The 18,260-nt window shown below is 42.0% G+C and overlaps 1 protein-coding gene across 4 annotated transcripts in view; it reads left to right on the top strand.

The window, feature by feature from the left end:
* The window catches only part of Tango6 (transport and golgi organization 6 homolog), a 141,772-nt gene that overhangs the window by 4,604 nt on the left and 118,908 nt on the right, over positions 1-18,260 (top strand). For 2 of the 4 annotated variants that reach the window (XM_070004721.1, XM_070004717.1), the window contains exons 2-7: positions 919-1,559; positions 2,708-2,824; positions 4,227-4,371; positions 6,516-6,652; positions 10,616-10,778; positions 13,873-13,955. In XM_070004721.1, the coding sequence (XP_069860822.1) occupies positions 919-1,559; positions 2,708-2,824; positions 4,227-4,371; positions 6,516-6,652; positions 10,616-10,778; positions 13,873-13,955 (1,286 nt within the window). The remainder of the gene's footprint in view (positions 1-918; positions 1,560-2,707; positions 2,825-4,226; positions 4,372-6,515; positions 6,653-10,615; positions 10,779-13,872; positions 13,956-18,260) is intronic. The other 2 variants (XM_070004718.1, XM_070004719.1) reach the window with 2 other exon arrangements.

Raw genomic sequence — 18,260 nt, 5'->3', positions numbered from 1 at the left:
GGTTTGATTCCTTAGTACCACATAAACAGAAAAAGCTGGAAGTGGTACTGTGATTCAAATGGTAGAGTGCTAGCCTTGAGCAAAAGAAGCTCAAGGACAGTGCCCAGGCCCTGAGTATAAGCCCCAGGATTGGCAAAATAAATAAAGAAAATAAAAAAAAAGAAAAAAAAAGATTAAAAAAAAGATATTCTTGCCTCAGCTTTGAGATTAGAGGTATGCATTACCATGTCCAACTTGCATCTTTTGACTTATAAAAAAAAGAAAGTACAGAGTTCTATATTCCCTTTTCTACCCTAATCCCATTTTCCCTATTATTAATACCTTATGTTAGTGTGACACATTATAACAATTGATGAGCCAACATTTATACATTTTATTATTATTGTGATTATCAGTAGTGAACACAGGGCTTTCTACTTGCTAGGCAGGCACTCTACCACTTGAGTCACATCTCCTGGAATACATTATTATTAACTTAAATCCATAGTTTATGTTAGAGTTCATTCTTGGTGGTCTATTATAGTATCATAAAGGTTTTGTGGGGTGTGTGTGCTCGAACTCAGCGTTTTGTGATCTTACTTGACTTTTTCCCTCAAGGATGACACTGGACCACTTGAGCCACACCTCTACTTCACAGAGTTTTTTTTTTTTAAGTTTTTGGGCTAGAGAGGTGGTTCAGTAGTAGAATATTTGTGTATCATTAGTGGGATCCTGAATTCAATCTCCAGTGCTATTTTAAAAAAAAAGAAAGAAAAAGCTTTACCTCTTTAAAAGTCTGAAAGTCTCTATTTTTCATTCTCTTTCCTCTAGTGCCCTGGCTGGAGTGGGCCAGGAATTTCACATAGAGGGAAGTATGGCTTGTTTTCCTTGTATGTGATCTCTCTCTCTTTCTTTCTTTCTTTTTTTTTTTTCCTAAAGGATCAGGCTCAAGTTCACTGCAGATCACAAAACACGATGTCTTGTTGGCTGCTTTCAAATCTAATCTATCTGCCTTGGACAACAAGTTTCTGATGGGCACTCAGTGGACAAAACTGAAGCTTCTAAGAGATGAGGTGGCCAGTAAGGCAGAGTGGACACAAACTTCTGAGGACATCACTTGGAGTTTTACTGCTCAGACCTTGTTGTTGCTGCTGTGCTTGAAGGAAACCATGATCCGCCTTGCAGCTGATTTCAACCCTGGTAAACCCAATCCTCGGACTGCAGAAGCTGCCCCCGCCCTGAGCCCCGATACACTTAGCATCTCCCAGCAGAAGATCGTCCAGTCTGCTTTGCAATTTGTGGTCACCTTGGGTGTCTGCCCCTATCTCATCCCTGGTGTTGGGATGCCTTTGAGATGTAGGACTGAGTTTGGTGCAGTGGTTCAAGATGTTGTGTGTCCCGATGCTTCCCCCCACACAGCCCGGAGACTATACACCAGCTGCAGGGTCCTCCTAGACATTGCTCAGCATGCATCCCTGGGGAGCTTGGTTTTCTGCCGCCACTTTGGGGACATAGCTGCAGGTCTGTGCCAGCTGGGATTCTGCCCAACCAAAAGAAAATCACCAACCCCTGAGGAAGAGGTAAACATTCATTGAGCAGTTGAAAGAAAGGAAGGGAAGGGGAAGGTGGGAAGAAAGAGAGGGAGAAGGTGTGTATATATTTGTGTGTGGTTGTTATAAATGACAGCTCTTGCTTCATGGGAAACAAGCTGATTGAAAGATCTAGAAATCCTATTGAATGCTGAGGTATATCCAGTGGGTAAATGAATATTGTGTGTGGAGGTTTAATGTGGGTTGCTAATCTCCTCTCTCTCTCTCTCTCTCCCCTTCTCCGTTTGTCCCCCTCTCCGTGTGTGTGTGTGTGTGTGTGTGTGTGTGTGTGTGTGTGTGTGTGTGTGTGTGTGTGTGTGTGTGTGTGTGTGTGTGTGTGTGTGTGTGTGTGTGTGTGTGTGTGTGTGTGTGTGTGTGTGTGTGTGTGTGTGTGTGTCCTGGGTCTTGAACTCAGGACCTGTGTGCTATCCCTGAGCTTTTTTGCTCAAGACTTGCATTCTACCACTTCAGCCATAGTTTCACTTCTGGCTTTTTTGGTGCTTCGTTGGTAATAAGAATCTTATGGACTTTCCTGTCCAGGCTGGCTTTGAACCATGATCCTCAGAACTCAGCCTACTGAGTAGCTAGGTTACAAGCATGAGCCACTGGGCATCCTGCCTATTTTCTCATATATATAGATATAGATATAGATATAAATCATATACTTGATTTGGTAGGTGATTTTAAAAAATAAAGGAGCCGGGCGCTGGTGGCTCACGCCTGTAATCCTAGCTACTCAGGAGGCTGAGATCTGAGGATCGCGGTTCAAAGCCAGCCCGGGCAGGAGAGACCGTGAGACTCCTGTCTCCAATAAACCACCAGAAAAACCGGAAGTGGCGCTGTAGCTCAAGTGGTACAGCGCGCGCCTTGAGCTGAAGAGCTGAGGGACAGCGCCCAGGCCCAGAGTTCAAGCCCCACGACCGACAAAAAAAAAAAAAATAATAAAAAAAATAAATAAATAAAGGAAAATGTATGGGAAGTATTTATGCCAGATCCTCTTGGGCTTATCAGAGAGTAATTGCTGCTCATATCAGTATAACTCATATTATTCCTTCCCTACCTGTGTTAGCTCTTGTCAAACATTGCATTTAGTCTCTGCCTGTTTCTGTTCCATTAAAGCCAAACCATATTTCTTTTAGGTTTTAACAGAAGAGGAAAGAGCCTTGTCTCGGAGGGCCTTGAGAGACATGTTGGATCAAGTGTATCAACCATTAGTGGTCCGGGAATTACTTGTCCTCCAGGGAGGCCCTCTTCAGGTACTCAGGCCTTAAACTCTTGTGGGGGATTGGCAGTGACCTTTCTTCTTCTGGAAATATGATGCCTTTACTTCCCTATTTAACTATCTGATCAAATATTACTTCATCTTTTAGTTGACAGTCATTTATTTAATTAAAAAAATGTTATTAAGGTGATGTACAGGGGGGTTGCAGTTTTATAAGTCAGTTAATAAGTGCATTTCTTTTTGGACAATATTAACCCTGCCTTTATTCTCTCCAGTTTTTCCCTCCTGTCCCCACCCACAAGTTAGATGGTATTTATAAAACAATAATTTAAAAGACCTCCACAGGTGCCAGTGGCTCAAATCTGTACTACTAGCTGCTCAGGAGGCTGAGATCTGAAGATCGTAGTTCGAAGCCAGCCTGGGAAAGAAAGTCTATGAGACTCTTATCTCCAATTAATCACAGAAAAAGCTGGAAGTGGCCTTTCATTATGTAGCCCAGGTTGGACTCCCAACTTGTGATCCTCCTTCCTCTGTCTTCAGAATGCTTGGCCCACTCACATATTCTACTACACCTGCATGAGAGATGGTTTTTATGTTTTGTTTTGTTTTTTGGTAGGGGAGCATAGTACTGGAGTCAAGTCAGGGCCTCATTTGCTAGGCAGGTGCTCTACCACTTGAACAACGTACCTTACCCTATTTGATTTTTTTTTTTTTTTTTGTCGGTTGTGGGGCTTAACTCTGGGCCTGGGCGCTGTCCCTCAGCTTTTCAGCTCAAGGCAAGCGCTCTACCACTTGAGCCATAGTGACACTTCTGGTTTTCTGAGTGGTTTATTGGAGAAAAGAGTCTCAGGGACTTTCCTGCCCAGGCTGGCTTTGAGTCAAGATCCTCAGATCTCAGCCTCCTGAGTAGCTAGGATTATAGGTGTGAGCCACTGGTGCCTGGTGGACCCTATTTGATTTTTAAAGGAAAGATACTGCTGATGCTGGGGATGGAACATGGCCCTGCACATGCTAAGTACATGCACTACCACTGAGCTACATCCCCAGCCCCAAAATGTTGCTCTTTTGAAGTCTATATCATACATAGCTAATCATCAGTATGATTCAGTATTTTTATTTTTATTTTTTTTGGTCGGTCGTGGGGCTTGAACTCTGGGCCTGGGCGCTGTCCCTCAGCTCTTCAGCTCAAGGCAAGCGCTCTACCACTTGAGCTACAGCGCCACTTCCGGTTTTCTGGTGGTTTATTGGAGATAGGAGTCTCACAGTCTCTCCTGCCTGGGCTGGCTTTGAACCTCGATCCTCAGATCTCAGCCTCCTGAGTAGGTAGGATTACAGGCGTGAGCCACCAGCGCCCGGCTTGATTCAGTATTTTTAAAAAGTGTTTTTAGGTCATATCTGTGTCATTGTCACTAAATTCAGTCTTCGTTTCCTTTTAGCAGCCCTGCACAGATGTGAAGATGCAGCTCAGGTGTCGGGCCCCTGCCTGGCTTCGGCGTCTGTGTGGGCAGCTGCTCTCTGAAAGGTTAATGAGACCCAATGGTGTGCAGGCAGTAGTCCGGGGCATCTTGGAAGGAGCAGGTGGTAAGAGATAACACATTTTGTTACTTCGGTGTTTATTTCCCTTTGAGTCAGAGACATAGATGAATCACTGGGCTTCAGTCTTTTGTAAATCCTGATAGATAGCTAGAGATATACCTCAGTGGTAAAATGTTTTTATAACTTGCATGAGGCCTTAGGTTCAATTCCTAGCACTAGAAAAATTCATGCTGGAAGCTAGGTGTTAGTGGCTCATACCTGTAATTCTAGCTACTCAGGAGGTTGAGATCTGAGGGTCACAGTTCAAAGCCAGCCCAGGCAGAAAAGTCCATGAGACTCTTATTTCCAATTAACTACCAGAAAATCAGAAGTGGTGCTATGATTCAAGTGGTAGAGCTTGAAGAGCTCATAGACTTCACCCAGGCCCAGAGTTCAAGCCCCATGACTAACCAAAAAAAAAAGAAAAAAAATTCCAGTGTCCTGGGTTCTCTTAACTCAGAACTATGTTTTGCTTGCTTGTTTGTTTGTTGACTTGGCAAGATCCCAGGCTTATTTGGGGCTTCCCTTGTTGGATTGTGACCTGTAAATTAAGATAATCATTAAGCTATCTTTCTACTTCCTTTCTCTCAGTGGTTCGTGTCCTGGCTGCCTGTTGTGCAGTATTAGGGAACTGCTGTTGGTATATTTTGTCCAGCTTTAGATTGTAAAATAGGTTAAAAAAATTAAGGAGCCAGGTGCTTAACCAGGTGCTGGTGGCTCATGCCTGTAATCCTAGCTACTCCAGGGGCTGAGATCTGAGGATCTCAGGCGAGCCTGGGCAAGAAAGTCCTTGAGACTCTTATCTCCAGTAAGCCACCAGAAAACCAGAAGTGGCACTGTGGCTCAAGTAGTAGAGCACTCACCTTGAGCTGAATTGTTGAGGGACAGAGCCCAGGCCCAGAGTTCAAGCCCCACGATTGAAAAAAAAATAATTAAGAGCTTGGAGGAGTGACTTAGTTATTAGCACACTAGCCAGTGAGCAAAATCTGCAGGTACTGAGTTTGAGTCCCAGTCTTGAACCTAAAAAGAAAAAAAAAATTTACTTAAAAAAATAAAAATAGTTGGGTGCTGGTAGCTCATGCCTGTAATCCTAGCTACTTAGGAGGCTGAGATCTGGGGATCACAATTTGAAGTCAGCCTAGGCAGGAAACTTCATGAGACTCTTACCTCCAATAAACTGCCCAAAAAAGCTGGAAGTTGTGCTGTGGCTGACATGGTAGAGTGCTCGCTTTTAACCAAATAAGCTCTGAGACAGTGCCCAGGGCCAGAGTTCAAGCCCCAGGACCGATAAAACAAAAAAACAAAAAACCCAAAAAAATGGGGCTGGGAAGGTGGCTCAGTGGTAGAACGCTTGTCTTGCATGCATGATGCCCTGGGTTCAATTCCTCAGCACCACATAAGCAGAAAAAAAAAGCCGGAAGTGGTGCTGTGGCTCAAGTGGTAGAGTGCTAGCCTTGAGCTGAGCTGAGGGACAGCGCCCAGGTCCAGAGCTCAGGCCCACAACTGGACCCAAAAAACAAAACAAAAAAACAAAAAAAAACAAAAGTCAAACCAGAAAGAAAAGGGGGGAGGCTGGGAAGGGATGTAAAGGGTAAACAAAGGAGGAGGCTGCAATGCTTGGTAAGAAATGGACGCATTATCCTGCCCATGTAATTGTAACCCCTCTGTACAGTATGTTCACAAATAAAATTAAATTAAATTAAAAAAAAAAAACCAGAAAGAAAAAAAGCAAAGTAAATTACCAAAAAAAAAAAAAAAATTTAGGTAAATCTGGTCCTTGTCCTTGTTACCTTATTACTCCTTGACTACAGTTTAAAGCCATTTATACATAGAAGGAGAGAAGATGATGATGATGATGATGATGATGATGATGATGCTGATAGTAAAATGCTGAGAAGCTATAATTGAGTAATATCACATGAATAACATCATTGCTACATTTCATGTTTTTTTTTTTTTTTTCTCTGAACTTTCAAGAAACCAGCATCAAAAAGAAAGCACAGAAGGGTAGATTTATTTTATAAAACAAATAATCACTTTCCAGTAAAGCAAAGAAACACTCTTTATTCTACATTTTAAGTCAGATTTCTTACTTGGGACGTGATGCAGGGAGCAGTGTGAGCGTTTGACGTCTCTCTCCATTGTGACAGCAGGGGCAGCTGGCGGGAGCGATGCTGAGGTGACAGCTGCTGACTGGAAGAAATGTGACTTGATTGCAAAGATTTTGTCCTCCTGTCCTCAGCAGTGTCTTTCACCAGAGAGTTACTACAGGCTCATCTGCCCTCAGGTAAATGATCAGATTCATATTGCCAGTCACTTATGTACAGAAAGAACACTTAGAATGTGACTCTAAAATTCAAGTAAGAGCACTACAAAGTTTATATTTGTTCAGGTAGGAAGCTCCTTAAATAATAACTTTTGGAGAACATCAAAATAATTGTTAGGTCTCAACCAGTGGTTGAGACACAGTTCAGAGGTGGAGCACTTAACTAGTGTGCAAGAGGCTCTGGGTCTCATCCCTACCATGACAAAGTAATAATAAAGCCCTGATTAATAAGCGAACATTCCAGCTTGCTCTCAGAGCCAGAACAGAAGTTTTATCTTGTTGATTATCTCTTCTTCCTCTGTGCTTTTTGTTGCATTTTTTTGTTTTGTTTTGTTTTTTGTTTTTGTCAGACATGGGACTTTTTTTTTTTGGGTCCGGTCGTGGGGCCTGAACTCTGGGCCTAGGCGCTGTCCCTCAGCTCTTCAGCTTAAGGCTAGCACTCTACTACAGCGCCACTTCCGGCTTTTTTCTTATGTGGTGCTGAGGAATCGAACCCAGGGCCTTGAGCATGCAAGGCAAGTGCTCTACCACTGAGCCACCTTCCCAGCCCCCAGACATGGGACTTGAACTCAGGGCATGAGCACTATCCCTGAGTTTTTTTTTTTGCTCAAGGCTAGTGCTCTACCACTTTGAACCAGAGCGCACTTCTGTTTTTCTGGTAGTTAATTGGAGTTAAGAGTCACATGGAGGGGCTGGGAAGGTGGCTCAGTGGTAGAGCACTTGCCTTGCATGCATGAGGCCCTGGGTTCGATTCCTCAGCACCACATAAGCAGGAAAAAAAAGAGCCGGAAGTGGTGCTGTGGCTCAAGTGTTAGAGCACTAGCCTTGAACTGAAGAGCTGAGGGACAGCGCCCAGGCCCAGAGTTCAGGCCCCTCAACCGGACCCCCCCCAAAAAAAAAAAAAAAAAAAGAGTCATATGGACTTTCCTGTCAAGGCTGGCTTTGAACCATGATCCTCAGATCTCAACCTCCTGAGTAGCTAGGATTACAGGCTTGAGCCATTGGTGTCTGGTTCATGCTTTTAGTTTTTAAAGTAGATATTGAACAAATAAAGTATATTAACAATTTAAGAAGCACAAGAGTAGACTGAAAAGTGAGTCTTCCTACCATCCCCATTCTCCCTTCCCTCACAAACAGACATCTTATTTGTTTTTCAGGTATAATTTATGTATTATTCATGTGTAATTATATGTAGATATGTAAGCACATGTTGGGGATGGATTTCTGGATTTGAAATTACTGGCTCAAAGGATATATACATTTAGCTTTTTAAAAAAGGGCTAATGTGTAGCAGGGCATGGTGATGCACATTTGTAATCCCAGCACACAAATAGAAACATTGGGTAGGCACCAGTGGCTCAAATCTATAATCCTAGCTACTCAGGAGTTGAGATCTGAGGATATCAGTTGAAAGCCAGCCGAGGCATGAAAGTCACTGAGACTAATTAACCAGAAAAAAAGCTGGAAGAAGAGTTCTGACTCAAGTGGTAGAGCACCAGTGAAAAAGATAAGGGACAGTGCCCAGGTCCCAGTTCAAGCCCCAGTACCACCAAAATAAAAGAAAATAAAAAGAAAACCTAGGGGGAGGGGGAGGATGGGAAGGGATAGGAAGGGGAAACAAAGGAGGAGGCTACAATGCTTGATAAGAAATGTACTCATTATTTTGCCCATGTAATTGTAACCCCTCTGTACAGTATCACAATTAAAAAAAATTGTATTTCAAGAACTTAAAAAAAAAAAGAAAACCTAAAAGGCAGAGACATGAAGATTGCAAGTTCAAAGTAAGCCTGAGACACACAGTGATATTCTTTTGAAAAGGAAGGAAGGAAGGAAAGAAGAATAGAGTTAATGTTTTGCTATATTGTCTAGGCTAACTCTCAATTCCTGGTCTCAAACTGTCTTCCTGCCGGGCGCCAGTGGCTCACACCTGTAATTCTAGGTACTCGGGAGGCTGAGATCTGAGGATCATGGTTCAAAGCCAGCTCGGGTAAGGAAAGTCTGTGAGACTCTTATTGCCAATAAACCACTAGAAAACCGGAAGTGGCGCTGTGGCTCAATCGGTAGAGTGCTCGCCTTGAGCTGAAGAACTGAGGGACAGTGCTCAAGCCCAGAGTTCAAGCCCCACGACTGACCAAAAAAAACCAAAACAACAACAACAAAAAACCACAACTGTCTTCCTGCCTGAGACCTTCTGTGTAGCTAGGACTATAGGCACATGTTACTGCACACAGCCTACATTAAATTTTTTTAAATAGATGTTTATCTATTTTCCATACTTTTGCCTTAATAATGTGTTACAAATCTTTTGGTCTTTGCTAATCAGATAGGTAAAATGTGGGGGTTTTTCTCACTGGATGTTCCCTATGAAAATATATGTAATACAAGCCTTTTGGAGTACATTCCCAAGATTGTTCCATGGTTACACTGATTTCCAGGGTTCTCATGGGTGGGCATGTCTGGGAAGAATGTTCACAATGCAGGTATCTTGTTTGGAAACACTAAGTTTATTATTTGCAATGATAAGTAAATATTTTCCAATGCTTGTAACTAGTTTCTGTACTTCAGAAAATGATACAATCAAAGCACAGGTCTCAGGCTTGCTGAGTTTTTTTTTTTGTCGTTTGTGGGGCTTGAACTCTGGGATTGGTCACTGTCCCTGCACTCTTCAGCTCAAGGTGAGGGCTCTACCGCTTGAACCACAGCGCCACTTCCAGTTTTCTAGTGGTTTTATTGGAGATAAGAGTCTCAAGGACTTTCTTGCCTAGGATGGCTTTGAACCACAATCCTCAGATCTCAGCCTCCTGAGTAGCTAGGATTACAGGCGTGAGCCACTGGAGCCCAGCTTGAACCTTTCTTTAGTGATGCCAAACACTGTTATCAGGCAGAATATTCTTTTGTCTGCAAAAAGCAGACAAATCACTTTTTCCTAACTAATGCTTCAGGAAATTTCACCACATCCTTGTGCAAGAATCACCTTCAAGTCAGCAATCAGAAGTGATAATAGAGTAATACATATCACTGAGGAGAAGAACATGAAAAAAACTATTATGGATTTGGGATGTAGTTCAAGTGTTAGAATGCTTGCCTAAGAAACTTGAAGCCCTGTGTTCAAACCCCAGTATTTTCTCCCCCCCCCAAAAAAGAAAAATACCCCAACAACTCTTGACTAACTCCGGCTACACAGGAGACAAAGATTTAGATCCAGCCTGAAGGGGGAAAAGTTTCAAGGCCCCTTCTCAGACAAGCGAGACAAGCCTGTAATATCTAGGATTACAGAGAATTGTGGTCTGAGGCCATCCCTGAGCAAAAGCTTAAGACCATATTTGAAAAATAAACTATATTGCCTAGGCTAGCCTGAAATCCTGGATTTAACCCATCTTCCTGCCTCTGCCTTCCATAAACGGGACTGTGGGTGCAAGCCACTGTGTCAGCTTGAATATAATTTTTTTTTGAAGAACTTAGAACTGTATGAGAAAGTTTCAGCAATACACAAAACTGAGTGTTAGCTGGAAATGGTGGTACTCTCCTGTAATCCTAGGACTGGGCTGGCTGAGGCAGGACGATTGTGAGTTACAAACAAAACACATCCCCTTCAACTGAGTATTAAGTGTGCTCTCGAAAAGAAAACATGAAATAGACAGAAAAAAATTGTAAAAAATATTCCAAAAATATTTATAGTGATTTGATTACTCTCAAAACTTGGTTTTCTCATTTTCCTACAACAAACATGCATTTTACAACTATAATTATTTGATACAAACAATAGTCTTTTTAGCTCTTAAACTCTTTGGTCCTGAGTTGTTAAACCCATTTGTTGAGCCAGTATCAGTGCTGTAACTTTATTTTTTTGGCTTGAAGAAATAGATGTCTTTTATTTGTAGTTGCAAAATGCCTGGTATTTGCATCATGTACTTTTTCTTGTAGATTCTGGATTTGTTTCATTTTCGAGATAAACTCACAGAGCGGCAGTTTCAGAGAGTTGCTACCACCACATTCATAACTCTGTCAAGAGAACGCCCAGAACTGGCAGCAAAGTATTTGCTTCCGCCAGTGTTAGCTGCTTTGCACCGATGCATGGATTCAGCAGGTAAAGAGGAAGGTCAGGTGGCTGCTCGAAAGGGGCCACCATTAGTGATTTAAATTGAAATGACCCCATGGCATTTCAGGGTCTTCATCCCTCTCCCTCCTTTCCTCCCCTCACCCCCTTCCCCAATTTTCCTTTGGAAAAAGTCACTTCCAAAAAGAGCACACAGAGCTAGTTATCTTCTTTGCCTCGATCAACTAGCTATCAGGCACATTTGCTTCCTTTCTCTGTCCACATACAAAAAGGAACTCCGTTTTTTTGTTTGTTTGTTTGTTTGTTTTTGTTGGTCATGTGTGCTGAACTCTGGGCCTCGGTGCTGTCTCTCAGGTCTTTAGCTCAAGGCTAGCACCCTGCCACTTGAGCCACAGTGCCACTTCCAGCTTTTTTCTGCTTATGTGGTGCTGAGGAATTGAACCCAGGGCCTTATGTATGCAAGGCAAGCACTCTACCACTGAGCCAACTTCCCAGCCCTGGAACTCTGTTTTTTTGCAGTAGTTGTAGACATTAGGACACTTTATACTAAGTTCTTCAGTATACATCTCCAAAGAGGAATGTCAGTCTTTTTCTTGACTCTAAGCAGGAATCACACTAGAGGAACTTAGTACTGATACAGTACTAGCACAATACTGTGGTGTCCTGCATCTTGTTTATTTATTAACTATATGCCAGCAGTCTTTGTGTGTTAGATTACCTTGGCCATGCCAGCTCCATATGTAATTTGTTGGTAACAAAAGAGACTAGATGGGAATATTAGTCATCTTACATAATCGGGTCATTCCCACTGGAGAAACAGTCTAAAGAATAAACTTTTTAATTTTACACTTATGTTGTATTGAGATAGTAAATATGTTGTGTGTGTACAGCTATTTTTGTGTATGTGTGGTAGCTTGCTGATGCTGTGAGTGTACTTGGTGGTACTTGCCTAGCATGCAAGAGCCACAGGGTATAACCTACAACACCTCAGTAAACAGATCTTTTATTTCAGACTCTTTTATTTCAATTTCATGAATTGTGCTATCAAGCTGCATCTCACCATTGTGCTGGCTGGTAGTGAGATCACAAGTGTTTGTGCCTGCAAAGAAGTACCAGAACTTTTACAGGATAGATGTTAGTGATTGGAAGAAGACTATGAGGGCAGAAGTTGAATGGAGGACTCTTAAGATATGTCACCTGACTTGGATTGTTGGTGGTATAATGGATAATGCAAATGGAAAAAATGTGGATATCAGTAATGGTGCTGAAATGTTTCAAAAAAGTTGGACTCTAATGTAAATTTTGAGAATTCTTTTTTTCTTTTTTTTTTTTGGTCCAGTAGTGGGGCCTGAACTCTGGGCCTGGGCACTGTCCCTCAGCTCTTCAGCTCAAGGCTAGTGCTCTACCACTTGAGCCACAGCACCACTTCCGGCTTTTTTCTTTTTGCTTATGTGGTGCTGAGGAATTGAACCCAGGGCCTCAGGCACGCAAGGCAAGTGCTCTACCACTGAGCCACCTTCCCAGCCCCGAGAATTCTTTTTTTCTATTTGTTCCCATTCTTAGCTTATAGAGAGAAAGCTAAATAACCAAAACCAAAGATCCTTCTATTTAAAAACTTACGAACTGGGCCACTGGTGGTTTATGCCTGTAATCCTAGCTATACAAGAGACTGAGATCAGAGGGTTGTTGTTTGAAGCCAGCGTGGGCAGGACAGTGCATGAGACTATCTCCTATTAACCATCAGAAAAACGGAGGTGGCGCTGTAGTATATCAAAAAGAGCTCAGGGACAGCACCCAGACCCAGATTCAGACTCCATGACCGACAAAACAAAATCACTTCCGTTTTTCTTTTTGTGACAGTCTTACTGTATAGCTCAAGTTTGCCTTTTAACTTTTAATTCTCCTGCATCAGCTTCCCCCAGTTCTGTGATTACATGTCTGTAATCATGTAATCATGTCTGTGCCTAGTTTATTTTAAAACATTTTTAAGGGGAAATTTTTGAACCCATACCTATAGACACTGCAGTATGCCTGTCACCCAGAAACAACCATCAACTCTGCCATTTTCATTTTGTTTCATTCACAAAAAGTTTGGGGTGTTTTTGTTTTTGTTTTTGGTTGTAGGGCTTGAACTCAGGGCCTGGGTACTATCCCTGAACCTCTTTTTGTGCTCAAGGCTAGTGCTCTACTACTGAGCCACAGAGCCACTTCCGGTTTTTGAGTAGTTAATTGGAGATAAGAATCTCATAGGGACTTTTCTGTCTGGGCTGGCTTCAAATGGAGATCCTGAGATCTTAGTCTCCTTAGTTGCTAGGATTACAGGTATGAGCCACCGCTGCCCGCCTCATTCAGTTTTTTATTCAGTAAATTTAAATTTAAATTTTTAAGTAATATAATAGATTAATTGACAATGTTTCTTCTTGCTTAATGATACATAAAATAACATTGCTCCTTTTTGTGTGTGTGCGCTGGTAAAGGTACTTGAAAATAGGACCTCATTCTCTCTCAGCTTTTTTGCTCACAGCTGGTACTCTACCACTTGAGCCACCTCTCCAGTCTAGTTCATTAATTAGAGTCTCACAGAGTTTTTGTCTGGGCTGACTTTGAACTATAATGATTCTCAGATCTCACCTGAGTAACTAGGATTATAGGTATGAGCCACTGGCACTGGCACCATGTATGATTCAGTGGCATCACAGATTCCATGAAACCTTATATATGAAGGGGGAATTGGCACTGGTGGCTCGTGTCTGTAATCCTAGTACTCTTAGGAGGCTAAGATCTGAGGATTGCAGTTCAAAGCCAGCACAGGCAGGAAAAGTCTGTAAGACTCTTATCTCCAATAAACCACTCAGAAAACCAGAAGTGGCACTGTGGCTCAAGTGGTAGAGTGTTAGCCTTGAGCTGAAGAGCTTATTGACAGTGCCCAGGCCCAGAGTTCAAGCACCATGACCAGCCAAAAAAAAAAAAGGGAGGGGGCAATTACAGGGAACTGTATCAATTATCTGGTCACTAGTAAAACCTTCTCACTAGTAAAACCATCTCACTAGTAAAACCTTCTGTGTGTCATTTACTCAGTGGGACTCAGGGGCTGAGTGTGAGTAATTGTGTTTATTTTTCCTAGAGATTCCAGAGAGTGACATGGTGCCAGGGACCATTTTGGTGACAGAAGAAGAACTTAATAGGTGTATTGAGGATGTGTTTAAGGTTAGTAATTTAAATGTCTAATATTTTAAGCTAAAATTTGTACTTGGTCTTTGAAACTTGTTTATTTTTGTTTATCAGTGTTTAGGTTAAACCCCAGGGCCCCATGCTAGGTAAGTACTGTACTTTAAGATAATTTTTAGCTGGGTGCCGGTGGCTCACGCCTGTAATCCTAGCTACTCAGGAGGCTGAGATCTGAAGATCTCGGTTCAAAGCCAGCCCGGGCAGGAAAGACCATGAGACTCCTATCTCCAATAAACCACCAGAAAACCAGAAGTGGAGCTGTAGCTCAAGTGGTAGAGCGCTTGCCTTGAGCTGAAGAGCTGAGGGACAGCACTCTGGTCTTATTTCCTGTTCTAAATATTGGAGGAAGAGGACTGTTCAAATTATAGCAAGCCAAGAACTTCTTGAAGCTAGCGCTTGCTAGAGGACAAGGCTCCGTTAATTTATAGGAGGTTAGCATTCAATCTCATCCTACTCCAATCTAAGGATGGTTGTGAGGGAAGTGATTGAGTGTGGATATCAGAATTGAAAAGTACTGTCACAGTGGGGTTGGGACTGATTATAAGGAGACTTTGCTACAAACCCCACTTAGTATTCTTGGAAGTCAGTTCACCTTTAGGTGAAAAAGAGTTGTATGTGATGGTGCACACTTGTAATCCCAGCATTTGTGAAACAGAGACAGGAATTCAAGGTCAGGCCTGCATAGTACCTGAAAGAGGAAAATGAAAGCAAAACAGAATTTTTTCCTGGCAAGGGAGTTAGCCTGTGGAAAAAGAGAGAGATAATAAGTCTGGCCATTAATCTTATTCTTGCCCTCAAAAAGAAGGCAAACCCTCATAGTTCAGTGAGCAGTAGGTGAATTTAAGACCGCTTAGAGAGGGAAGCTAACCACTGGCTTCATGTGGACTGGATTTATGCACCATAGACTGGGAGTGTCGTGAAACCAAGAGGGGTATAGAGGGATAATTATTCTCTCTGCAGGATTTTGGCAGCCCAGCTGCAGTTGGAAAACAGAGGAAATGTGTATGCTGGAAATGTGTATACTGTGTAGAATTGAGCAACAAAGGATATGTTGTCTTTATTAACATTCTGTTAATACTAAATTATAGAGTACAGCTCAAAGGCAGGAAATAAGGAAAACATCTGGGATAGGGGAACTGATAGAGCCACTCAGTGGATAAAAAGAGGGTGTTTAATTTTAGAGAGGCATTCAGGAACATTTCCAGCTATAGTTTCTTGTTTTTTCTATTTGTTAACACATTTATTGAAATAAAACTCAGAACATACAATGCACCCATTTAAAGTATGACGTTTGGTGGGTTTTTTTTTTTGTTGATTTTTTTGTTTGTTTGTTTTTTGTTCAGTGGTGAGGCTTGAACTCAGGGCCTGGGTGCTATCCCTGAGCCTCTTTGTGCTCAAGTCTAGCGTTCTACCAGTTGAGCCACAGTGCCACTTCTGGTGTTTGTTTGTTTTTTTAAAGTATGTTCACAGAGTTGTACAACTATCATCCCAACCTTATTTTAGAATATTTTACCCTTAAAAAATGCCCATGTGTCCCATTCTCTCTTCTCTGACTCTAGCTCTTAGCAATCACCCATCCATTTTCTGCCTCTAGAGATGTTGCTGTTCTGGACATTTTATATAAAGAGTGGTCCTAGTCTGATCCTTTTGTTTTTGTTGTTATGTTATTTTGAGACAATATCTCACTACACACACACACACACACACGCACGCACGCACGCACGCACGCACGCACGCATGCACGCACATGCGCGCGCGCTGGCCTTGAACTTGTTATGTTAGCTTATGCTGGACTCGAACTCTTCATCCTCCTCCTACCTGCTTGGATTTCAAGCATGCACCATCAGGTTCAGCTTATGATGCTGTTTAAAAGGCAAAATTATACTAAAACATTTCCTCTTAGAAGCATTAAAATATACATTTGGTATTTAAAGAATTAGAACCTCTACTCTCTTGAATGAAACTTTTTTCCTCTTGTAAGTGCTGGAGATCAAACCCAAGGCCTCATATATGCTAGGCAAATGCTCTTCCTCTGAACTGTGTCCCCAATTCTTTGAATGAGAATTTTGATGTGGGAACCATCCCGCAGGAAGTTTAACACTCACATCTTTCACATAGAAGGCCAGGAAAATAATATCTGTATATAAGTGTATGTGTGTGTATGTATGGCACTAGTTAAATTGAACTGAAAATTTGGCATACCCACTTCTATTTTATCTGCATGAACACTTCTCATATCTTTGTAGTCTGTGCTTTACATCTGGTATAACTATGTAAGTATAAATGGGCTCTGTATTACAGATAACTTAGTTCAGTGGCTCCCAGTTCTCTCTCTGGGACTTGAGGGAGTGAAAAGGAGTAATAGAGTATGTCTTTACCTCCGATATGAAGAGAGGCCTAGATTACACAGATCTGTTCTCAGTAGGACGAGGTAAGAAAGTTGTACTTTTTAAAATTTGGACAATTTCTTTCTCCTCTCTTCCCTCCTCCCCCTCTCCCCGGTCCCTCTCTCCGTGTTTCTCTTTCTTCCTCCCCCCATCTCTCTCTCTCCCTCCTCCTCCCCACTCTCTCCCTCTCTCTCTCACCTGCCCTCTCTCCCTATCCTAGGGCTTGAACTCAGGGCTTGGGCACTGACTCTGAACTTTTTTTCTCAAGGCTAGCACTCTACCACATAAACCACAGATCCACTTCCAGCATTTTGAACCATGATTCTCAGATCTCACTCAGCCTCCTGAGTAGCTAGGATTACAGGCTTAAGCCACCCGTGCCTCTTGCTGTAAAGAGGACTGGCCACATTCGCATAGGGTGAAATTGGTTTCCTTTCAATACTTTTCATAGTAACTGCCTGAGGCTTTCTAAGAGCAGAGGAATGTTAGAGAAGACTAGAAAGTAATTAGTTTATTTTACATGTTCTTCCTCATGTTTCCATTTTATCTGTCCCTTTCCAGATTCAAGGACTTTGACTTTAATTATCCAAGTTTTTTCCTTCATCTGATCTAGCAAATTTCTAATTATAGTTACCTTGTCAGATTGATTATTTGACTACATTTTCTGAGCTTTTAATTAAGTTAGAATAATAGAATCTTAGAACTGAAAGGAATTTTAGAAGTAATTTAGTATAACTTTTTTTTTTTTTTAAATTACACACACACATACACCCTTACTAGTTGTCCCTTACTATCCTTGAGGATTGGTTCCAGGATCCCTGAAGACACTAAAATCCTAGAATGTTCAAGTCCTTCGTGCAAAATGGTGTATCTTTTCATATAACCTACACTTACTTTTTGTGTATTATAAATTATCCTAGATTACTTAGAGTGTAAATGCTACCTAGTGGTTCTACTGTATTGTTTAGTGGCAAGGAAAGGAAAAATTTGCCAGATGCTTTTTTTTTTTTTTTTTTTTAACTGGGGTTTTTGAACTCAGCCTTGTATTTGCTAGGCAGACACTCTACCACTTGAGCCATGCCCTCAGACCCTTTTGCTTTAATAATTTCTCATATAGTGTCTCGTGTTTATGCCTAGGCTTGATGGGGGGGATCCCCCATATAAATTTCCTGCATAGCTAGGATGACAAATGTGCAGCACCATGTCCAGCTATTGTTTAAAAGTTTGGGCTTTGCTAATTATTTGCCAGGGTTGGCCTCAGACTGTGACCTTGCCAATCTCTGCCTCTGAGTAGCTAGGATTATATGTGTGAGCCACCATACCCAGCTGTAATTCTTTGCTCAAACATTTTCTAATCATGGCTGGGTGAAAGTACAGATGAGGAGCCCATGTATATGGGGGGGGGGGCGCTAATTGTATTTTCAAAAGTAGTTTCAAGGGGTCGGGAAAGTGGCTCAGTGGTAGAGTGCTTGCCTTGCATGCATGAGGCCCTGGGGTTCGATTCCTCAGCACCACACTAGCAGAAAAAGCCGGAAGTGGCACTGTGGCTCAAGTGGTAGAATGCTAACCTTGAGCTGAAGAGCTGAGGGACAGTGCCCAGGCCAGAGTTCAGGCTCCACAACTGACAAAAAAAAAAGTAGTTTTAAATTCATAGCCAAGTAAGCAGAAAGTGTGTAGAATTCCCATGTACCTCTTGTTTGCAGACAGTTCCCCACTAGCAATCTCCCCGACCAGAGAAGTACATTTGTTACTATTGATGAACCTACATTGATATATCCAGGTCATTACTGAACAATATGCACTTTTGGTATTGTGTATTTTGTGAGTTTTGATAAATTAGTCCTTCATTTTATAATAAACCAAGTCCAAAAGATTATTTGAAGTAACTTGGTCCAAA

Source organism: Dipodomys merriami, unplaced genomic scaffold, assembly GCF_024711535.1.
Source record: "Dipodomys merriami isolate MVZ:Mamm:240054 unplaced genomic scaffold, mDipMer1.0.p SCAF_64, whole genome shotgun sequence".
Classification (NCBI taxonomy): Eukaryota; Metazoa; Chordata; class Mammalia; order Rodentia; family Heteromyidae; genus Dipodomys; species Dipodomys merriami.
This window is presented reverse-complemented; position numbering and strand designations above follow the sequence as displayed.